The following is a 24,378-nucleotide window of genomic DNA, read 5'->3' on the forward strand; positions in this document are numbered from 1 at the left end:
ATAAACTAGTCAGATAAACATAAAAGTCTTTGACAATTACTCCAAAATACTATATTTAAGAAGTTTTATAATTTGTAACTATAAGTAACTTCAATTAGTTTTAATTTATTTAATTCTGTTTTAATTTTTTATTTGTGAATATTTTTTTATTAATTTTTTTACCTATTACTATTTCTTTCAATTTTATAAAATAATTAATTATTATTTTTAGTATTTGTTGGATTATTTTTTAAGTTTTTTTTATACAAAATTTTAAAAAAGCTTAACATTATAAATTGAAGTAATAATACTCCAATATTTAACGTTTAAAAAATTCAAATTTATGAAAATAAATAAAACTTAAATTTAATTAATACTCATTAAGTAAACTCATTTAAATAAAATTATTTTCCAAAATAAAAAACGTATACAACTTAAAAAATATAAACAAAAGCACTGCAAATTATAATAATAATATTATTTAAAAAAAATTCAAAAATTCAAAAATATAATTATATAATAATATATTTTTATTAAAAAAACATTGACATCGTTAATCAACTTTCTATAATTGTATATATATATATTTTATGTAATTTTAATTCATCAACTAATTTATTAAATAATTTACTAAACACTACTAATCAAATAAATTAGTTTATTTGCTAAAAATTTATAAGTGGTATACTTCAGATTCTTTTATAAATTAGGAACTCGAAACTTATAAGTTGAAAATTTATATATTCGAAACTTATAAATTAGGAAGTTGACACTTATAAGTTAGGAACTTTAAATTTACATGTTATGACATGTGGGAAATCGCAAGCTTAAAACTTATAAGTTAATTTGCAATTAACTTTTTAATTATGAATCTACTTATAATCTAGTTTTAACAAGTAATTAACTTTAATAAACAATTATTTTGACAGACAAGCTTATGCTTAATAAATAAAGTTTCTATATTTTGACCCATTGATATCATATAGTCTAGAACATGTTATTTAGGACACACTTCTTAAGGATAATCAAAGTATTACTAATAAAATTAGTTTCTTAGTGTAATGGATTAAGAAGAACATGAATGGAATAAAAAAAATCTTTATAGTAAAAACAACACTAATTTTTTAAGTGTTATTCATTATAAGAATATCTTTTTATATTACTGATTAATGACAAATATTTAAATGTAGCTTTTAAAATATTATTAACAAAGTTATTTAAAAATATTTTTTAAATATAGTTTAGTTGAACTTACAGTGATTTCTTGGTAATCTTGGATGAAAAAAATAAAATAAAAATGTGTGACGTGCCTGATGTACTTTTTCAGTTTTTTAAGAAAAGCAGAAGTTGGAGACACAGAGACCCACCACAAGCAACAACGCCTCTCTCCTTCTCCCTCTGTTTTCTCTTCTTTACTTCTTTCTCTGATAAAACTGTCACCAACCCCCTTCCAATTCTCTCTCATTCTCTCTCCCACATACACGCACACTCTCTCTCTCTCTCTCTCTGCTTTTTTATTTTATTTTTCCTTTCATTCTTGTTCTTCATCTTCTTGTTCTTCCCTTGCAAATATACATAAAATACAATATAATTGATATGCGTTGAAGACATATTTTGCTTAAAGAGAGCTGAAAAGTGTATAATCGTTGATCGTTTGAATCTATGGAACAGCTGGTCAACTTCATCATCCGGCCACCAAGGTATCAATTTTTTCTCCCACCCACTCTCGCATCCTTTACATCAAACACCTTTTCGAATCAAACTATTCTCTTTTTCCTTTTTCCGAAATTCCCAGATGAGGTATCTTCTTCTGCTCGGGGTTCTTCACTTGGAAAACGATGAAATTCAATTTAAAGTTTTGATTTTTAGTCTTTGGAAAGCCCCAACTCAGCTTGGGTTGTCGCAATTGAATTTAAGTTTCTTGTGAATCTCCACAACTCTTTTTTTTTCAAAGGGAAAAACTAAAGCAGATGCAAGTAGATTCAGAATTCCACTTCCTTAGTCTCTTTTTTCAAAAGCATGATTTTTCGGAGCTATCACATCATGTTAATTTAGATAACTATTTGTTTGGTTGGGAATTGAGATCTAATTCTACCTTGCGGATGTTCCTTGTCACCTCATATTCAGGTGTAAGATTTTCATTCTTCCAGCAAAAAAGGGTCTTTTTTAAACCCTTTTAGAGTTTTTGTTTAGTTTGTTATGGATTCGTTCTTTTTATGTTCTTAAGAGGGGATGCACCTGTTATGTAACTTTACGTGGTATTGATATGAGAAACACTCTTAGAAAGACATAAACTTCTACTTATCCAAACACACATATGATAATTAGTTGTTGACTGGTTATTTATGTCCAATATTCAATTGCTTATTGCTTTTTGAATTTTTGTATTCTAAAAAGTGAGATCTATCAAATTTATTATTCCTAAAAGAAGAAATCGAAAAGGAATGGATTCATTGCTTTGAATGTCTACATACATATATACATTCATATATACATACATATATACATTCATATATACATATATACATTCATATATATATATATATGTGTGTGTGTATTTATGTATGCTTAGGAGTTTTATCGAAAAGGTGCATATTTGGAATCTCAAGGTATTAGTAGAAGCCCAGTTGCAATATAGGCCTTGAGACAACATTATGCATGGTATACACTTGTATGCAGTATGCTTTTACTTCAAGTAATCTCTCAGCAATTATAGCCTAAAGATGAATAGGGATTTGTGTTATATGTATCAGTACACGCCTAACTGATTTATTTACACTATTTTTATTTCATATTTAACTTAACTTTTAATTAAAGAGATCATATATTTTATTTGGATGCAGAGCTGAATATGACCCCAAAAGTGATTTGTTGGAGCCGGAGTTCATGCTGAAAGGGAAATGGTATCAACGGAAGGATGTAGAGGTAAGTTTAAAAAAGTATAATTCAGTGCATTAGCAAAATTGTTTTCAGCATTCGTTATGGTGAAATGCATTGAAGATGGTTTTTATCTTATTTTATAGTTTGTCGGTAACTTATTACGAATCTGAACGTCCAATCACTGGTCTTCATTGTCTGTTCTTAATAATTTTTATTGAATTCCTAAGTGACCACCATCACTAGACAACATTAATTTTAAAAGAAGGATCCATTACGTGGGCTATCATTGACTTTAATGAAGATTTTGAACCTGTAAAATTGGTGCAGAGTCATTAAATTTTAGAGTGAATTTGATATTACAGATACCCCAGGAAGACATGTCAATTATATGCTTGAACATGATTCTAATTTCAAAGCCGTTGTTTTTGTGTTGAAAGAAATAAACTTTTCATATTTTGTTTCAACCCTCAGATTTATTTCTCTTCTGGAAAATTGCCACTAGAAGTTTTTCTTAACTATAATGTCAACATGAATACACGTATTAGTTACCATTTAAAAACTGAAACTATAATGTGATGAGAAAAATATCAGAATTAGAATTCTATTTTAGAAAAATTATTTCTCCATTGAACTTGTATTTTATACATACAGTGTATGTAAGTGATGTTCTAAAACTTCTGTCCTTATTGATTTCACTTTTTTTACAAGCAATTTTTTATTAAGTCATACTTTATCTTTTTTTGCTGACAACCTGCATGGTCAGTCTGTCATGTAAGATTTGATATTCTGCAGATAAAGAACAGTAGGGGTGATGTTCTTCAATGCAGTCATTACTTGCCAATAGTCAGTCCTGAAGGAAAGCCTCTGCCTTGTGTAATATATTGTCATGGAAACAGGTGATTGTCGGGGGTTACTTTTTTCTAGCCAGCACGCTGTTGTTTGAAGTTCCTATGAAACTGTAGAAGTTTTCTTCTGAAAGTTTTAGACTCCTTTCTAGATTGTGTATGTTTTCCTTTGCACTTCCTTTTTTCACTCGTGTTAGTTAAAATCGCATGCTGACTTATAGAATTGCATGATTCCACACTTCTGCTGTGCCTGGCCGAGTTCATACTTGCTCAGAATCATCAACTAGCGGAATTGTAAACTTGATAGAATCATAGCGTTTTTTGATTCTGTTTGGTGGGTCAGGTTTCAAAGTTTTTGTTTTGCTCATTTTGGGCATCTGCAAACCTAAGCCTGTAAACCTAAGCCCAGAGAACTGAGAAAAGCACTTATTCTCTTGCCTTTGTGACTGTTTTCAACATCTTGCCCCAAAATCTACTGCACAAATCCACCATGATCAGAGCTCCTCTTCACCACAACCGGAGCTCTTGTTTTCCACATCTGAACACGTCTCTGTTTTAACCTGTTCTGTTTTGTTCCTCTGCCGCTCTGTTTAGCTAGTTATGTTTCACTGTTTTGCTAGCTTATTGTTCTGGTTTTGTTTGTCTGGGTTCATGTCTCAGTGTTTTATATTAGCAGTGGGCAGCTGCAGTACATGAGTTATTTTGTTTGCCACTCATAACTTTATTTATTAATTTTTTTATGCCCAAGTATTTTATGTTTTGTAATGTCTTCTCTCCATTATTTATGCTTTGTAATATGAATTTCATATGCGTATGTATGAATTTTATGAATCTTGTAGAATCTTAAGCTTTGTGTTAGGATTTCGAGGTTTATGATTTTGTTTCCCATTTCCCGAGTTTGAGTAAAATCTTGAGTTTGACTAATTTTTTACTATAAAAAGTGGCTTGGATAATCACTTTGTCTTTTGATGACTTAATTCGTTGACATTGATATAGGTGCATTTTATTTGACTCATTATATTTGATTAATTGATATTTGCACTTGCATTTTGCACTTTGATAAGCTCTTTCTTTCAGTTTTTTCCCATATAGCTGTATAGATACATATCCCAGGTTTGACAAGGTGATTATTGTATATGATTTTCTGTATTTTCACATTACAATGGTAATTTTATAATTTTGATTATATAATTTTTGACTGACAAAAATATATCCTTACATAGCTTTATATGGATATAAAAAGATATTATGGGTTATCCAACATCAAATTTAAAGAAAATAAGGGACGTGTGTTGCATTTCAATGTACTTACCTAGTTATCTGTGTTCTGATATGGTAGAAACTGTAGAACCTTTTTAGTTTTGATGACTGCTATATGATCTATATAACTCATTTTTGTTTTCCTATTCTGAGTTCTAAACCTAGTTTTGAACAATATTTACTCTTCCAACTTTAATTATGAAATTTAGATGCTCAAGATTGATATTATTGTTGTTTGTAGGCAACAATAAACATTGATTGATGATGATAATGATTGTTAGTTTTTATCTTGTTTTTAGTGATATCCAAGAAGTATGTTCTTAATCTGAATTGAAATTTTTATATATTTGTTATGATTTATGAGTTTTCATACATATGTATCTTGCACAAATTATATCCTATATTTTCTTAAGAATAGCTGTAGTACTGAATCAGATACGTATCTAATATGTAATATCATATCTGTCCACCATAGTGTATGTATGGCGTTGTATAGTTATAGATTTCAAATTTATGCTGACTGAGTGATATGTTTGTATGACAGTGGATGTAGGGCTGATGCTAGTGAAGCTGCTATAATTTTACTTCCCTCAAATATTACAGTTTTTACTCTGGATTTCTCGGGATCTGGAATTTCTGGAGGGGAGCATGTTACTCTAGGTTGGAATGAAGTAAGTGCTTTCTCAATAACCTTTTAAAAAACATCATATTTTGTTGTTTAATTATTGATATGCATAGTCTTGCTAATGTGTCATTTTACCCACTCGCACGGGGCGTAGTAATTTTTCTCTTATCTCTCCCCCATAATTATTTCGAGTAAATGTGAGAAGGACATTAAATGAAAGATATTTTGACAAGTTCAAAGTTCTATTATTTTCTTATGTGGTCTAGCATGCATATTGGACACAATACACATAAGTAAATCTCATCTAAAGTTAGTTTCTAGACTAGCTGTGGTTTTGATTTTTGCGAATTTGATCCAACATTATTCGTCCAAGTCAAATTTGCTAGGTGTTGCTTTTTGTTTTTGACTAGTTAAATTTAGTAATATGCCTGTGCCATCAGTGGAAACTGTGAAAATCTTGGACAGGACAACTATCTTCTATCTCAGTAGAACAAGAAATGCTTTAAGTTTTTTCATTTGATGGAAGTCTGCGTACACACATTTCTACTACTTGCTTTGTTGTCTTTCTTCATTATGAAATGATTGTTATTCATTTGCTATTCTCAGAAGGATGATCTGAAGGCTGTGGTCAACTATCTGCGGGATGATGGAAACGTCTCTTTGATTGGTTTGTGGGGTCGCTCGATGGGAGCTGTAACTAGGTAGGTTTTCATCATCATCATCATCATCATCATCATCATCATCATCCTCTTCTTGCTTTGAACTTTCTTTTGTAATTAGGTTTAGGAAGGTTTGTGATCTTTCATCCCTCTCATGGTCTTAGTTAAGATCTCAATTTGACAACCTTGAGTTGCGAAATGCCTTGTGAGAGGAGAGTTTCTATTATTAATGTTTTAAAAAAACATGTCAGTTATTGAACTCACGTAGGTGTTATGCATGCTTAATTAGTTCAATCATGTTCGAATATGTGATCATTCAACATACAAAATCATAATAGATCAATTTATATTAAATTTAAATTATTATAAATGATAATTTTGTGTGTCATACTACTAGATAAAAAATCAATAGAAAACTAAACAATAGAAATCCATACATGAACCTTTTTACTTGTCTAACTAGTTCTCCAGTTTTGGGTCACATCAGCCTGGTTAGTCCTTTTTTATGAACATTATGATTCTTGAATAATAGATTGTGTAAAATACTGTTTTAATCCTGAGGCTGAATTATATCACATGTTTGATTGTACTAGGAAAGTTGTTAGCTGTTCTGTATTTGTGTAGACTCATAAAGTACCTTCCTCTGGAAGAAACTCATTTATATGCTTGTTCCCCTCTGAATTGGATGGTTCTCCTGTTAAGTGCACTAAATATAAGTACCGTGATTATAGCTTTTCAAACATTACATTTTAGCTAATTCATATGGTTTTTCTCTGAACAATTTATGATTTTATTACTTGCAGCCTTATGTATGGAGCTGAGGATCCTTCAATTGCAGGGATGGTTTTAGACAGTCCCTTTTCTGATTTGGTTGATTTGATGATGGAACTTGTAGATACATATAAAATTCGTCTCCCAAAATTCACTGTGAGTATATTATAGATTACTTTTGGTTCTTTACTTCGAGGTTATTGGAACAATTTTCCATATATGCCAGCACGCCTGAGTGGTATGTGACATGATATAAAGAAGTTTGATCTGAAATGATATTAATACTGTTAAACTTCCTTGTCTACCCAGTCTGAAATTTAATAGCTCTTCATAACTTTGCTGATAAAAATAAATAAATAAAAAATCATGACCAAAATTATGTTGTTCAATTTGTACCTTGATGGGAACCGATCTTTACTGATAAGAAACGATGGAGTATAAGCCTTACAATTGGGGAAATCCCTCTTAATTACACTAAAATATAGTTAGAAACAGATGCAGATCTTTGAAGGTCTGCTAACTTCCCTGCCCAAAGGGCCAAATCTTTGCGTACTTTCTTGCCTAACTTCTACTCTACCCTACTCTTCCTCTTCACATTTATGGTTAATTTCACTTCCACGAACCAAATTTCTTCCTGGCCCTTCATTTGTCATTTCATATAGGCATTTTGTTCTGCAGTTTAACATTCCCCATTCTGTCTCTACCTGCATATGCTGATTCTCTACTAACCATTCCCAACTTCTATCAACCTTGATACTTGGGGGTCTATCATTTACCTGATTGATGATAACTATAATATTTACTTTATTAACCAAGTTGAAATATAATTCCATTTTGATGGACAGATCTCATATAGATGGATGTTTTCAACCAAGCAAAAGGTAATTAATGGAGCTAATATAGGATTCTTCATGGATTGAAATTTTTTTAGAAAGGTGTTAAATTACCATTTTTTCATAGGTGCAGAGTTGTAAACCATCTGCGGCAGTATAGACCTACTGTGAAACTTCTGCTGTCAGTGGAATTGACTGACAAAAGTACTTTTTTGAAAATCACCTTTTTAAGAAAAACACAACGGTGTATTTGGATAATTTGTGAAAGATTTTTTCTATTATCAATTATATGTGTGAAAAATAGGTTTTATGTTTAACTATGGTAGTTGAAAAGTGATTGTTTTGTGTGGGTTGTTTAAAAATCACCCTTTTATTATAGAAAGTGCATACTTGAGAAAGACAATTTTTTCTTCATTTCAGCTGTTTAGATAACAAAACTATAATTTCAGCTGTATGTTTGGGACAAAAGCTTAAATTTGTAAAAGAGCTTTTTTTTCCCTTTTTTCTAAAAATGTAGAATCTGAGAAAATAAGCTATTTGAATGGATCTGAAAAAAAAGCCTAACCAACTGCTTTTTTTTCTATATCAGCTTTATACATGCTCTTTTTCTTGTGAACTGATATTTTTTTTTTGCTTCCAAATGATATTAATCTTGAAACTCCTTTTAAGCAAACTTAACCAAACAAAAACTAATGTTGATTATTATTGATTATACATGTAATCGATAATTGAAAATAATTTAATTTTGGCGACTATCCAAAACGCACCCTAAATTATACAAAAGGATACAAAGTTGTTTGTAAGAGTTGATTATCTGTTACTGGATAACAACTGAGATACCAGATATCTTTTAAGCAGTGGAACAACATGGCTGTCTTGTGCACCACTAAAGAAAAAAAAATACAATTTTGCTAATTTCTGTCTTCGGCCAAAGCTCCAAGTACTTCTTTTTCTTTCTCTTTCATGATGCCCCCCAAAAGTTCTTATGCTACATAAAACTTCTCTTCAATGGACATGCGCTAAAGTGGTGCAGTAAGTTTGGTCAAAAAGCTATTAATTTCTTGCATGCAATGTTGGGGGTCAATTGGTAACTTGTACAAAACCCCATAACATGTCTAGGGTCCTTGAAGTTTTTAGAGGAGAGGTTGCATTATTTAGCTTGCGTTACCCTATATTTTGTAATATTGGTCCCAAATATTTAAACTTAGAAACCAGTGATATAACATCTCCAATTTTTACTTCCAAGAATATTCCTTACTAAATTTCTATGCATATATTCTACCTAATTCCTACTTTAGCAAGTTTTGTCTCCAAAGCTCAAGTTTATTAACAAATCCAAAACAAAACAAATAAGGACTTAAGATTGAGGGTTTCTCTAACCCTAACCGTATTTGGAAGTTCTTAGTCTTGCCTCATCGAGTTCTCACACTAGAAGTTATGTCATAACAAAAACACTTTCCTTTTCTGAAGTTTTCCATGCACTTCTCTTGGCACTCAATCATATGCTTACAAGCCAATAAAGCTATATGCAAGTCTCTTTGTTTGATTAGGTACCTTTTTATTAACCTCTTTAAAATATAATTGACATCTGCTGTAGACTTTCCTAACATAAAATGAAATCTATCCTCTGCAATACTCATATCTTCTCTTAATGGATTTGTCAATCGCCTTTTTTGCATACTTTCATAGCGTGGGTCGTATTAAAATAAAGGAAAAGAAAAAAACATAGGGTTATGTCTATAGAGAGAAAAAACATGCAAAAAGTATGGGTTAAGCCCATTACATAGATAGAAACATCTAACAATATATTGAAACATCTAACGGATAGTAAGTTTTATATCTCTTTAGTTTACACAATTCTGAAATTCTCCCCTGTTCTTAAGTATAAGGACCAAAGTGCTCTTTCTCCACTCATCTAACATCTTAGATCTCAAAATCTTGTTAAATAACTTAGTGTTCCAAGTGATGATGCCTTGCTTCGTTCTTATTATGAGAATAACTTCTCAGTGCTATCACTCACTGTTAGGCGGATTTTGTTTCATTTTTCTCGTTACAGGTGAAGTTTGCAATCCAGTACATGCGAAGAGCTATTCAAAAGAAGGCAAAATTTGACATAATGGACCTCAATACCATTAAGGTTGTTTATGCTTTGTTTATTTAACTTTTATTTTATGATAGGAGTTTTTTATTGAAAGAAATCAGTATCACTTGCCTGAGTGTATAAAATGACTGATTAGTTCGTTTGACGAAAAAATGTTATAAGCTATTACTGCTTTGTTTTTCTTATCATTTTTCTATAGAAGTTAAAATTTCCAACTGTACCCGAGCTAAGTAACAAAAGTATATTTTTTTTATCTTGAATCTGGGGAAATTATATAAATGTATAATATTTCCTCTTGCTGGCCATAGCATACACTTATTAATCAGTCAGTTATAGTAATCTCCAAGATTATACATAATTTAGTCAGTAATTCAGAAAATATGTATTGCCTGAAAAATTTCAGGTTAAGTTTCTTGTAAATTAAATTGATCAATTGCTATGATCATTGGTAAAGAAACTTTTGCTCGTGAATTAAAGAAAGTTATAATTTGGTGCAAATAGTACATAGTTCCAACTAGTTAAGAAAATGTTATTTGAAGGATTTATTTTGGTAACAAGTGGAGCGGTCTTGCATCTTCTTGTTCCTCTTTTTAATTGCTAAACCCAAGATATGTAGAATTCTAATCGTAAGCAATTTAAAGTATGATTTCAAAATTATTGGGTGCTAATGACTGAACTGGTGGAGCATACAGTTGATTGAATATTGGCTAAGCACTACTAATTTGTGTCCCTTACTCTGTGGGGCCACTGGCAACATTAGAATGTGTATGAATTTCTGTTGGAAACCAAACACGGACTAGGTGTTTTCAGGATCTATTTTTTGTCCATATAATGATGCAAAACTAAAAAGAAATAACATGGACAATTGTTTTGTTGTTATCTTGTGCATTTATGTCTTTATGTGGCATTCAAAAGCTCAGCAATCTATAGAAATCAATATTCTGAACTGAATGCAAAATTTATTGAAAATATCTGGGGGAGAAAACAATATAAATTTGTTCCTATTGGTTTTGCACAATTTTATAGTCTCCATCATATTAATTAATTATTTGTTTGTGTTGCAGGTGGCAAAATCTTGTTTTGTTCCAGCGCTACTTGGACATGCCATTGAGGATGATTTTATACAGCCCCATCACTCTGATCGGATATTTGAGGCTTACATGGTAAGTATATCTAGAGTTCTTTTTGGCCACCTTCCTAGGAAGAATGTGATTATTTGTTCAATAATAATCTCAACCAAACAGACACTAAGCCTTTTCTTCTATTCTATGTGCCTTTAGAGCATGCTTGATGGTTTTGAAATTTAAAAATGTCTGAAGATGTTTAAGGTTGCTTAGACTGGGTGCATTTGGGGTCACGTATCTTCTAATTGTAGTGTTATTCTATACTATGGCATTTTCTTTTTGTTTTTATCCCTGATATTTGAATCTTTAATATTGCTGTCCATGCTTTGTAGGGAGACAAAAACATAATTAAATTTGAGGGAGATCACAATTCTCCACGTCCTCAGTTTTACTTTGATTCCATAAACATTTTTTTTCACAATGTTTTGCAACCTCCAGAAGATGAGGTTGGGGAATCATATTTTGACCATGTGAATGATTACTTTGGTAAGGTAAAATCAACAATGCTCACTGGTTCCATTCTGTTCAAATTTCAATAGTCCATCTTGTACATCTTCTAAAAATTGGCTTTTCCCCCTCAGGATGTTTGGAGATCTGTGCACGAATTAGGCTACAGCATTGAATCATCATCTAAAAACAAAGGCATGACTCAAGTACCTACTTTCTCTTAATTATTTATAGTGATTTGTATGAGGATCAGCACTTAGTTCCTTTTCTCTTTTTGCAAATCTCTTATATGTTTATTTGTTAGTTGCAGAACCTTCAACAAGCAGTACGATAAATGCCATTGAGCAGGTTCGTTCAAGACGACCAATGAGTAGAATGGAGGTTTGTATTTATCAACTCTTAATTTACTGTAACATGCAAATATGTTTTGCCTGAGGAAATGTACCCTGTATTTTGAAAAGGGTTAAGATATAATTTTGGTTTATATTCATGTATTCTTTTTTTATTTGGTTCTTATATTTAAAAAGTTATTATTGATCCATTTTTGGTGTGTCAATGATTTTTACGTTAGTTGGTGAGAGCCTAACACAACTCTCCTCCTTCACCTAGGCTTGGGACTGGCTATGAAACCATAGACCCTTTACCCAGGCTTGGGACTAGCTATGAAACAATAGACAGAGTTTCTTATATGAAACAGGTTTTTAATTTAGCTTTTGTATTGTGCAGATTGTTGTTTTCAATTTTGATTTACCACTTGTTGGAGTAATAACGAAGTGAAGTTTACAGACCGAATTGAAATGAATAGAGACCAGAAATTTACATTTTATCTCTGGATGTGATAGTCATTTTTCATTGGGCAAAAACTGTGTTATAACAACCATAGATGACAGAGATGTCACTAAATGATTGATCATATTGGGAATAAATTGATTTTTTCTGTGTCTAGGAACTGAATTAAAAATGAGTAAGGAGCAAAAAAAAATTTAACCATTAAAGAGTAGGATGATGATTTCATGTTAGCAAAGAATGTGCTGATAAAAAAAATGTTAGTAAACAATGTGATAATGTCATATTACGAAAAAGAAATACAAACAATTATATCAGGGTAGGGTCCACCACTATTTATATAGGACTCATTGATTTTATTATTGTTTCTTTCTCTCTGATAACATGGCATTATGATGCCCCGTACTAGCATTAGATGATCCTGATCCTAAAATATATTTTTGCATTAGAGTACTCAAGTCGAATGTTCAACTTAGATGATTGCATTTTGCTAACATTTGAGTAGAGTGTTTTGTGCGGTTTGCTAAAATCCGATGTATTAATACATGTCAAATGGCTTTTGCATGTGGCTGTTTGAGCTATATGATTATTTCAGTTTTGTTTAAATTCTTTAATTAGGTATGACTTTTATTTTTCGAAGTAATATATTGTATGACTTTTCTTAGGTTCCATCTGATATTTCTTCGAAAGATGAACATCATGAACATGAGGTATTTCCGATTCACTTTTTCCTTTCACATTATTGAAATGTTTTCCCTTATTCCCCATACATGCACTGTAATTCTTTTCTGTAAACTATATGCATATATGGCTATATTAGTTATCAAGCACCAAGTGGTGTTGGTGGTAACTCAGTAGCATCCAAACTACTAAAAAAAGGTGTGATTGGAATCACTTTTGTTTCCTGTCTTGGCGTGAAAATCGTAGTAATTGCCAATTCTAAACATGTAATGATGCCCCATGACACAATCAAGTGTGTGTGTGTGTGTATATATATATATGTATATGTATATATATATATTATATATATATATATATATAATATTATATTCCCCTCTCTAGGCCCATGGATCTGACACTGCTGAGATTCCGTGGCCTGTGCTTTCTGTATCAAAAGTTTCTGTCAACATCACTCTTTTTAAATAGTTATTGAATTAGTGATTTTTGTAGGAATAACGATCTTATCCATTTTTTCTTGCAGCATGGATCACCTGCAATGTTTGCGTGAAATATGTTTTTATGATATATTGGAATACTTTTACAAACATGTAATAGAGACGAAGGGGACTTGGCCTCGTATCTCTTTATTTCTTCATGAATACTCTAATTTCATTTTTATAGCAACAAACCAATGAATTCTAAGTTAAGGCATAGACCTGCCTTTTATGTGTGATCCCTACGTCTATTAAAATGCTTTTGCATTTTAGAAGTTTATGAAAAAGTTTTTACATTTTAAATGTTAAAAAATGGGGAAACTTGTGTTCAAATAATATTTTTGTTCCACTACCTTAGTTTTAGAGGAACGGTAAGAATGAAAAGATTCGTCCATATCTATTTATTCTTCCTGTTTCATCCATTTCATAGAATTAATATATGCTACTTTATCAACCTTTTGCCCATTTCTGTTCTATTTTTAAGATACACTAAAGGTTGAACAAATACAAAAATTTTAAGGTTCCATCTTAATTCTAACCTATGCAGCAAACTTGCTACAGTTTTTATTTACGCACGTGAATGACCACTACTAGTGTATATGCATTTGCTTAGGCATAGCCAGTACCTGAGTTTCAAGAATGTAATTCTTTCACATATCTATCTTTAGTGGTGATGAAATAATAAATAAGCAATAAAGAAGTATACAATAAGGAAAGAGGGAACCAAACACAGAACCAGACTCACATTTTTCATGATTTTTTTGTGAAGCAGGAGAAGTGCGGTGATCATTCTCCATCTCCATCATCAATGATTAGCTTTGAATTATCAAATGGTGATCCTTTTGGACCCCATGTTCCAGCCGCATTGGAAGATGATCAATACGTTGAATATCAACTAGATGACCTTGCAGGTTTTCCTTCTACTTCAGAGGAGGAAGAAAGAGTGAGTCGACTTGATGACTTCTACATAACCTAACACCTGGTGAACATTTTGTATCTTAGTTACGTTTGATTTGTCCATGCTATTCAGATGTTCATGGAAGCTGTGATGGAGTCACTGAAGGACCTGGAAGTACGAAATTCAAATGCAGAACAACCAACAAGTAGTGTTAGTACTGTGTCTGTAGCAGCTATAGAGCCGTCACATAAAGATGCTTCCTCAGAAGAGAATTCAAGACCTATGGAGACAAAATCTTCCTCACCCAAACACAGTACAGATTCAAAATCTAAAACCACTTCCTCTATATCAGAAGAATGTGAGGCATTGAAAGGCGAGTCAAATTCCATTTCAGTAAACCATTCTCAATATGTGGTATCCAAGCCAAGTTCTGTACCAAGTCTTTCATCAGAAGCGCCACAGTTGCAGTCGCAGCCGCCACTGCCACTGTCACTGCCACCGGCATCAACAGACATGTCATCAGTAACTGAGTCCGGCAACACAAGCAATTCTGCTCATAGCGGCAGTTCTGGTAGTCTGAAGGGTTCATCAGAGACTGACATATCACACAATACTAAAGCCACAGTAACTGTTGTCAGGAATCCCGCAGGTCATGCCATGGACGGCTTAATGCGTCGTTGGGATTTCAATTTTTTCAAAAACAAATAGCCATCATGATCAGATGATTGATTCTCATTTATACGTTGTTTCTGTAACTAAAAGAAAAAAAATCATAGTTTGTACCAAAGAAATAGGTTGCTCGTGTGTAAAGTTGGTATGTTTAGATTCTCAACTAACAAATGAAACAATATTCTTTGACTGTAAGTGAGATTTGTCATATTTTGTTGTCTTTATGAATTTAAATGGGAAACATTGTCTCCATTGTACTCAGTATTTTTTAACAATATTCTGGGCTCTCGTCTTTCTTTCCCATCGAGTGTTAATTCACTTCACAAAATGTGTTTGTTTTTGTTAGAGTTTTGTCAACTATAGATGTTTAATTATGTTCTAGCCAAAGATATTTAGAGAGCTTAAGGTGGAAGAATTGAATGTGTTATTTATGGTGATGGTGTAGAGACAGTTAAATCCCCTTTTTATTTAGGGGTATTGAGTCTTGTCAAAGAAGATGAAACAAAGTAAGGTATTTTCCATTGTCTTATTTCTGTTTTAGTAATGATTGAGATTGAGTATCAGGGTTCAACTTGGCTTATGATCGAGACTTACTAAATTATTATTTTTTAAATAATTTAAGATCAATTTGCTAATCTAATTGTTTTGTTAATTATTAAATTATATTAGGATACTTTATGGAATCTTAAAGGAATCCTAATAAGAGATCTAATTAAAAAAATAACGTGTAAATCAAAACTTAATTCAAACTTTTAAAATATAAAAACTTATTAAAATATTTTCAAATAATTCAAGACTTCCAAATTAATTTTCACCTTTATTTTATGAGTGGGACAAATATTTGCTTTCAGAGAGGTGGCATAACAGTTTGGCAAAGGTGTGGTATCCTGAGGTAAATGTTCTGGACAGAATGTACAGATTTTCTGAGCATTAATTTTCAAATAAATTGTGAGCTGGGACTGAGAGCTGCATTATTGGAGTCATTGACATTTATTGTACTGATTCCATTTGAGCATTTTCTGTTTTTTGTACGAGGAGGAAAGAGAGCCAAGAATTATGTGGACAGCATACTGCAAAAGTATCATTTTTTTTCCCAAGCTGTTTTCATCTCTCAATTTTATTAGCTTCCTTGACAATACCGCCAAAACATTTGAAACCTAGGTAGGTAACTGGAAACCTTAGTTGAGCCAAGAAAAGCCCGGAATTTGAGTTTGGTCTAAATGTAGAAGCAAAATGGATCCTTCATAGTTAAAGTTACAACTGGGATTTTTTTATAAAATGAAAGAAATTGAAGCACAAGGCACGAATAAGAAGGAAAATGACAATAATTTTTTCAGCCGCAGCAAACATGCTTGTCCTTTGGAGAATCTACAACAGTTAGTTTTATCCACACACCTGCAACAATAGTGTCACTAGGCCAACGTGGATAACTGATTTTGTACTGCAGTAATATGGTCCATGATTGTTTACCTATCTTCCATCAATTCCAGTGCCATGTCAACCAGTGACTGAGTTGTGATATTGTGCCGGTTTAGACCAACTGTGCCAGAGAAAACATTAAAGCTTTCAAGCTCTGACGTGGTCTCTAAGACACCCTCCAACACCATTTCCATTCCCATACCCTTGAAGATGTCTATGTTTTCTGATTTGTCTTTCATCATCCAAACAGCCAACTCTATTACGAACCTCCTTATCCTTGGGACCTTGGTTGGGGGATACTGGTGTTTCTTGAGAATCTGGACTAATTTGTTTGCAAGTTCAGCCTCGGTGATTCCAGCTTCTTCAAATACAATGCTTGATTCATGAGTAGTCATGTATCTGAAAACATTTGCAGCTAGTCCAACCATCACTTCTTGTATCTTGTTTTCTTCTGACATAATCGCCCTAAGTATCTGCAGGAATGAAAAATGATAAGAAAACTCATGAACTTTAACAATTACTTTCATCTAACTTCTCTAAAAGTCAATGTGTATAAGTTTATTTTAATTTTTGGAAATATTTAATTCATTTTTTAGTTGTGTTTATGGATAAATTTATCTCAGCAAAACCAAAACACTCATGATCGCTTAAAATAATAATAATGGTCAGAGCTTAACACTTACTATGGGTGCTGCAGTTGTTACCCCCTTTAGCTGGTTGAACAATTCTGATCCACTGTAGATGCATAAATTTCTTAGAATTCTAGCTGCATTGACACGAAGCAATGGATCTTTCAATGCTTCTTCGAGCCTTTCTAGTACTCTCAACTTCAAAATTCGATGGCAGTTATTCTTGCTTTCCAAAACCAGCATTGCAAGGGCCTCACCAGCAACAATTTTTATATGTTTCTGATTTTCTGGTATGTTGTGCTTGAAGAAAATGTTGAACAGTTCTTTAAGCACTCCACCAGTGCCCCCTATTCTTTCCGTTGCATCCTCTTCCAATGCCAGGCTGGTCAAAATTTCTATGCCCAGTTTTTGTAGAAGAGGATGCTTCTCTCCATGCCTCAAAATGTCTCTAATGTTGCTGATGGTGAAAACTATTTCCGAAATCTCTCTTCGAAGATATTTCCCAGTAGTGCCAACTGTGCTAGCCAACATCTTCACCAATTGCAAAGATCTCTTCACAGTGACAACTTGGGATGAAGTGACATTTTCACTCTTCAGCAACCACTCTTCCGCATGTGTGAAGTCTATTATCTTTGGAAGAAGGCCCCTTGTGTTTCCAATCTTTCCACAGTTGTCAAGGTCACGTGCAAGTTTTTTCAGTATGAGGAGTCCCAGTTGGTTAAATGTACAGAACCCATAATTACGGTGATCAAATACAAGTTTCTTTTCCCCTATCTCATCAGCTGCAGGAATCACACTCCTATTAGTTTTTAGAAGTGATGATATTGATTCCATAGCTCCTGGTATTCCAGCTATTCGGAGAGAGTTCTGCTTCTTGCCAGCTAGTTTTGACAAAATCTCAGCAGCCGAGAGCCTAATCTCTTCCTCCTTAGGGTCTGTCCAATTCAACATCTCAACTAGTCTCTCGGCCACTGATATGTCAATTCCAATCTTTTGAAGGGTATCATCAGAAAATCTTTCACTCACTGAAAACTGTCTAAGAATTCTTGCTCCAATGAGCTGCTCATCAGGTGAGTTAGAAGCCAACAAGTCCATAGAGAAACTTACCATATCCATTTTCAAGCCGTCAAATATGCTTCCATTGACACATCTTGAATAGGCATCATAGAAGAACCTTCTAGTGGACAACATTCCCGATGGTCCCAACTCACACTCCTTGTTAACTTCTTCCAACAGTTTGCAATAGCTGACTTGCCACTCCCAATAGGCCTTTTCCATCAGGAACAGCAAAGCTTCAGCAAGAGCCAACGCATAGAAGATGGAAAGAGCAGATTTGCGGTTCCTCTTGTCAGTGTCTCCCTTTGCCACCTCTCCGTAGTTATGCATGACCAGCTTTATTAACGAGAGAACCACACAGGCTGTTGCAGAAAGAAGCTGTAGCCAATAGAGAAGCCTACTAACATGCCTTGAAAGGAAAAACCATTTAGCATATGGTAGGAGTGGAACATCTGAGCTAACCCACATCCTAGTTGGTGTCCTTGTTGGGGTAGTATCAGTTGCAACATATTGGTGGTGATGGTTCTGAATCAAATAATAAATATCATAGCAAAAAATATTATTAGTTATGGTCTTCCAATAGAAAGGAAATATTAAACAAAAACACAAGCTTTCAACATGGGTAAGTTTAAGCCTTTTAGATATAATCTCTATACAAATTGGATGCAATAAGATGTGTAGTAGCAAAGTCTTCGCAGGATGCTATAGAGTTTATTGATATGATTTACGTACCCACAACCAAGCATATCCTCAGTGATATATTTTTATAAATAAATATATACATACTTTAATGAAAGATAGAACATTTTGCTAATTTTGAAAATCTCTAATAGTATTTTGTGTAAAGGGGATTACAATACAACTACCTCACTGATAGACCAAGTGGCTTGGTGCTGCCATTCAAGTTCATGGCTCCTGCTGAAAATCCTGGTTCCTTCAACTACAAGTATGATGGTGATGAACCAGAAGTCAGTTTTTTCTAAGGTGATGGCGAAACCACCGAGAAGGACAACGGTTGCCCAAATGAAACCGAGGGTTCCCAACCCGGTTGCTGCTTTTTCAAGCACTGCAAGCTGGAGGGCAAAAAGGGTGAGCTTCTTTTCTGGTGCTGAGGTTGTTGGAGAGACAGAATTAGCAGCGCTGTTACTGTCCAACTTGTCTATGCTGCTGAGGCCACGAGGCTCAAACATGGTGGTGCCTATGCTGATGGTTTCGCTGAGACTCACCTTTTGGAGTTCATCCACTTCTACACGAATGCTTCCCGCTCCTTCCATTGCTAGCTGCAATGCAACTACTGATGTTTAACATATGTTGAAGGTTGTATAGAAGTGTGATTAGAGAAGGAGAGTTTTATACAAGAATGAGAATGGCAAGCTTTGGGAGCACGCTTATGGTGTGGTTTGGCATGATATTGATGGGGAAAGAGTAACTTGAAGCTTCTCTTTCCGCCCATTTTGGAAACTCACTTCACCCACTAACTTGCCCAAAGGGTTAACGTTGCTTTCTTTTCCTAAATTTCCTCAAGCTTTCATATTACAGATTATATCAAGCTAATTTGTTTGCAAGTTATGCATCATACATCAAATTTAAACTTTTATTTTAAATGATAAATGATAATAACCTTTTCACTACTTTATAACCTTAACCATTGCAGTAATAGTAACAGACAGACTAATTTCATATACTAGAGATAATATTAACTGATGTTTCAGATTTGGCTTATTGGTTCCTGCTTCTACACTACTCCTTGATTCCTGTTTTTTTAAATTCTGTTTTTGCTTGATTATCGTTTCCAAAATTTAATAATTATCTTTTTATCTTTCATCTTATTTTTTATTAATTTGGAGACATGTATTTATTGTGACGTAAAAAAGAAAAAATAAAATTTCATAAATATGCTTATAAAGTTAAAAAAAAAAATATACATTATATTTCTTAAAAAAACAACACTAAAGAAACGGAAAAGAGTGTATTATTTCATGTCTGAATGCATCGAGTTTTGTCAAAGGTGGCGCACAACATAACCACAGATGCCAGAATCAATAATTGTCAAATTTCTTCTTAAAAAAAAATAATTGTTCAATGTGGGAGGAAATGACACGGCAATTTAATTTTTAGTGCACGCGTTAACTTTTTTTTTTCCTTTTCATTTAAATAATTTATTTTAACTTAAATAGTAAATAAATAATTGATATTCAAATCTTAGATACACAGTTGTTTTTAAATGGAAAAATAAATTATCACCAAACATTAATTGGATAAAGCATGAAAGCTTATAAACATATGTACACTATCCTCTAATTATTTGGCATTTGACTCTTTTTATGCCAATTTCTTCCTTAGAAGAAACCTGATCTAACATTTTGTTAATTTATAGCACTGCCAAATTTCTTGTTTGTGGATTGCAAGTTACATAACTAGGTTGTATCATTGGGGCATAAACCTTAGAGTATACGGTTGGATATATTTTCATTCTAATGTCATTCAAACTACAAATAAAATAAGACAAAATTTAAAATTATTGTACTATAAAACGTTTCTCTATACCATCATTTTATTGAAACTATACCTTAATTTCAGTAAGTGTAATATAAAGTTTGGTGCTAATTAAATTGTGTAAATTATTGAAATAAATACTTAATGTTAATTAAATTAATGTAAGAAAATATCGATATACATACATAAGTTTTTGTGATTAGGGTGTTCATGCGTGCTACCCATTTTATGCACCAGAAATGAGAATATTCGCTGTGATAATTCCCAATTTATAAAACAGAAATTAAGTTATTATAACTGTTTGTAGCCATTGATTAGACCTAACTTGATTTAATATATTTATATATACTTTATGAAAAATTAAATTTCCCACATTCCTAATATTTATTATATAACTTTGTCGTAGTTGAGTTAAAAACATACATTTCTAAATTGCTTTCATAAATAAATGTTGATCATCCCCAATAAAATTCATAAGACCTAATTGTGTTAAATTTCACAGTTGAATATAGACAATAAAAAATAATGTACCTTAGTTTTATTTTAATTTCATATAAAAGTATCTTTATTTTTTTTATCAATGATTGGGTTTTACTTTTCCAAATCTTAAATACTGTTAGTTTTTCCAAACAAGGCTTAGTTTTCAACCGAAAAATATTTAGTGTTTATTATTTCATTTACTCAAATTTTAAATAATAAGTTAATATTTTGCAGGCTAAATTAGTCCATAATTTATACTTAGATTTATACATTATTATTTTAATTGAGTTCTTGATATTATTATATTTGTTTTTAATTAGTTTCTCTATTTAACCCTTGTAATAAAAGATTAAGTCTTCAAACAATTTTCGTCACTTTATAACAAATTATTATCGGTTGAAATATGGAAATGTTGGAAGAAAATGAATTAGACAAAGATTCACGCTGTGTTTGGATTGGGGGTGATAGTGTAGTTGAGAACAAATGAGAGGATGAGGGACGGGGGGAGAGAGAGTTCAGTGAGTGAGTGATCTTCTGAAGGTTGAAGAGAAAATAGAGATGAGTGAAGAAAAAATCATGTCATAGTATATGAAATACCATTGTGCCCTTCCTTTTCTTCACTATTTTGAAAGTGAATTGATTTTATCCTGCACCACTCATGCACGACAACACCATTGCACCACTACCCTATATGACAACACCACAATTATTCCATTTCATAGATTCCTGACTTTGGCATAGAGAATCTCTTTGCCACCATGAATGTGATGAAAACACTGCCTCAGAGTTGTTAGGTCATAAATAATGTTGTTCATTTACGAGTTATATAAGATTTTGGGAAACACACAATGCATTTGAAACAAACATTTCATTCAGACATACTTTTGCATTGCTTGAGTGGCCTTGGAGAATTTTGTGAGTTAGTAAAGTTCAAAGATAGTGAGTTTGTTATTGCATCTTCGATGTTAGGTTAGCCATTATATGAGTTTTCTACCATGCCTAATCGATTACCACTGAAAAAAAAACATAACAGTTAATGGAGGATATTGGGATCAAAATTAATAACCTATTTATGCAGGTATTGTTTCAAACTTGTTTTCAATTTTATAAAATATGTTCGCACTATTTGAGTCATAATTATGGATATTATTTGATTTTTTAAATTAAGTATGGATATAAGTATGTACATGTTTGTTGTGTGCATTTACAATGCGTTGTCCTCCTTCTCATGCACATACACATTTTAAATAAACTTCACCCAAATTGCTAAGCTATTTTTCGTATTATCGTAATTTTGATTACATATTTTGTTGTTGTTAAAATGGATGGTGTATATTGCATTTTAGAAAACAAAATACATCAACTTCATTGAATCAAGTTATTTTTAAAACACATCAATTACTTTTACTTTTTTTAATATTTTATTTTGTTGAGATAAGAATGTTTTACTCTCAATTTTAATTTAAACACTTGGTTTACTTAGTAAAATACTAAATTTTATTTTTATTATCTTTAACTCTTAGTTTGGTTTCATTTGAAGAATTTTTGTTTTTGTTAAAAATAAATCATTTTCTCATCATTGGATATTTAACACATAATCAGATCTTTAAGATATTTTTCTTATAGATTACTTGATTACACACTTTTCTATTTTGTATGATTTCATTTAAATAATATTTTAGAAAATTGTAAAATCTCTATATTTTTCCACATCTAAAAACTAAAAATCTGTATAAAATATTAAAAAAAAATATAAACATAATACAAATATGTCCACCACTCTTTCTTAAAATGTTACAAAATATATCTCTCTTCATAAAACTTTAATATCTACATAAAATTAAAATAAATATTCAAATTTCAACTAAAATAATTTCATCATCCAACTTCTCACTGAGGAGGAGCTTAATCACCTGTAACATCATCTGCTCCCGTGTAAATACACGATCATCACAGATAAAGAAACAACACAAACAAATAACAGGGTAAGCTAGCTATATAAAACAAAATTCTATATAAATTTCAATTTGAAATTAATAAACATAAATCATTAAGTTTCATACAATTTCTCAAATCATCAAGTGTCATACAAATTCTCAAATCATCAAGTGTCATACAAATTCTCAAATCATCAAGTGTCTATTAAAATTCAATATTCATCTTTCACATGTGAGACTTCCACTGACTCATATCACATAGACACTTGACTCTACTTCCGGAAGACTCGTGCGTTGACTTAGACTCAGAGATCGGCACCTGTCATACTAAATCACTGTGAAATCCACACAGCTATGCGCATAAATAATCTCAATATCATCTATCTCCTAGTATGACAAGGTTAACTCATATAACAGGTCAAGTTAGTTATCTTTCAAACAACTTACCCATCCATATGAACCTCCTTCGACTTTCACCACCTGAATAACTTCATCTATATGATTCCATTATCTTAGTAGAGTCAGGATATCTCCTTCTAGATGAATCCCTAGTCAATGCACATCCTAAACAATCTTAACACAGTATTTTCTTTCCTGAAAATACTATGTTTTGATCTTACTTTCACATCATTGCACACTTTATTTAACACATCAATACACCATTCAATCATAACATATAATTTAAACTTTCTAACAACCCAAATATATCCAAAAAGTTATTTAACAATAATAATCCAAAATAAACTATGCTAAAATAATAATAATATTAATATATATATATATCTAATTGGATTGATCGAAAATAGTTTAGTTTGATCTAAATTACACTAGAGAGTACCTAGGAAATTTGGATTGATCGAAAATATTTTAGTTTGATCTAAATCACACCAGAGAGCACCCAGGAAATCTGGATTGATCGAAAATATTTTAGTTTGATCTAAATCACACCAGAAAGCACCCAGTAAATTTGGATTGATAGAAAATATTTTAGTTTGATCTAAATCACACCAGAGAGCACTTAGGAAATCTGGATTGATCGAAAATATTTTAGTTTGATCTAAATCACACTAGAGAGCACCCAGAAAATCTGGATTGATCGAAAATATTTTAGTTTGATCTAAATCACACCAAAGAGCACCCAGGAAATCTGGATTGATCGAAAATATTTTAGTTTGATCTAAATCTGATGTGATTTCATTTGAACCTTTGATTATTTTGGGATGAGTTGACATTGGTTTCATAGTATTCAAGATACTTTCAAGAATAGGATCAAGTTCTAAAAGGCAATTGAAAGAGTTTTTAAACAACAAAACAAAGGTTCATACTCAAA

The 24,378-nt window shown here is 32.1% G+C and overlaps 2 protein-coding genes across 4 annotated transcripts; one reads left to right on the top strand and one right to left on the bottom strand.

The window, feature by feature from the left end:
- Positions 1-1,294: 1,294 nt before the first annotated feature.
- Positions 1,295-15,292, top strand: LOC137806779 (uncharacterized). Of its 2 annotated transcripts, none has more exons than XM_068607054.1 (14): positions 1,295-1,679; positions 2,823-2,904; positions 3,652-3,755; positions 5,509-5,635; positions 6,196-6,290; positions 7,052-7,175; positions 9,909-9,989; positions 11,018-11,116; positions 11,410-11,568; positions 11,659-11,719; positions 11,835-11,905; positions 12,976-13,020; positions 14,237-14,407; positions 14,495-15,292. In XM_068607054.1, the coding sequence occupies exons 1-14, from the start codon at positions 1,642-1,644 to the stop codon at positions 15,068-15,070; spliced, it is 1,833 nt and encodes a 610-aa protein (XP_068463155.1). In that variant the 5' UTR covers positions 1,295-1,641; the 3' UTR covers positions 15,071-15,292. The 2 variants fall into 2 exon arrangements, with proteins under 2 accessions (XP_068463155.1, XP_068463154.1); XM_068607053.1 differs by having other exon boundaries at positions 1,313-1,679; positions 14,234-14,407.
- A 987-nt stretch (positions 15,293-16,279) lies between these two features.
- LOC137806780 (uncharacterized) lies at positions 16,280-19,535 on the bottom strand. 2 transcript variants are annotated; one of them, XM_068607056.1, is made up of 3 exons: positions 19,002-19,535; positions 17,134-18,660; positions 16,280-16,923 (listed from the first exon to the last, which is right to left on the bottom strand). In XM_068607056.1, exons 1-3 carry the CDS (start codon positions 19,407-19,409, stop codon positions 16,498-16,500), a joined length of 2,361 nt encoding a protein of 786 aa, XP_068463157.1. In that variant the 5' UTR covers positions 19,410-19,535; the 3' UTR covers positions 16,280-16,497. The 2 variants fall into 2 exon arrangements, with proteins under 2 accessions (XP_068463157.1, XP_068463156.1); XM_068607055.1 differs by having other exon boundaries at positions 18,999-19,533.
- Positions 19,536-24,378: the final 4,843 nt, after the last annotated feature.

Source organism: Phaseolus vulgaris, chromosome 3 (genome assembly GCF_000499845.2).
Source record: "Phaseolus vulgaris cultivar G19833 chromosome 3, P. vulgaris v2.0, whole genome shotgun sequence".
NCBI classification, from domain to species: domain Eukaryota; kingdom Viridiplantae; phylum Streptophyta; class Magnoliopsida; order Fabales; family Fabaceae; genus Phaseolus; species Phaseolus vulgaris.

What these genes read in the sequence shown, in the direction of transcription:
- LOC137806779 (XM_068607053.1), top strand. Translation starts at nt 1,642, where the DNA reads ATGGAACAGCTGGTCAACTTCATCATCCGGCCACCAAG. An exon ending in ATATATTGTCATGGAAACAG is followed by an intron (nt 3,756 to 5,508) that starts GTGATTGTCGGG and finishes TTTGTATGACAG; the next exon opens with TGGATGTAGGGCTGATGCTA. An exon ending in TGGACCTCAATACCATTAAG is followed by an intron (nt 9,990 to 11,017) that starts GTTGTTTATGCT and finishes TTTGTGTTGCAG; the next exon opens with GTGGCAAAATCTTGTTTTGT.
- LOC137806780 (XM_068607055.1), bottom strand. Translation starts at nt 19,409, where the DNA reads ATGGAAGGAGCGGGAAGCATTCGTGTAGAAGTGGATGAACTCCAAAAG. An exon ending in CTTGGTCTATCAGTGAGGTA is followed by an intron (nt 18,661 to 18,998) that starts GTTGTATTGTAA and finishes TATTTGATTCAG; the next exon opens with AACCATCACCACCAATATGT. An exon ending in TAACAACTGCAGCACCCATA is followed by an intron (nt 16,924 to 17,133) that starts GTAAGTGTTAAG and finishes TCATTCCTGCAG; the next exon opens with ATACTTAGGGCGATTATGTC.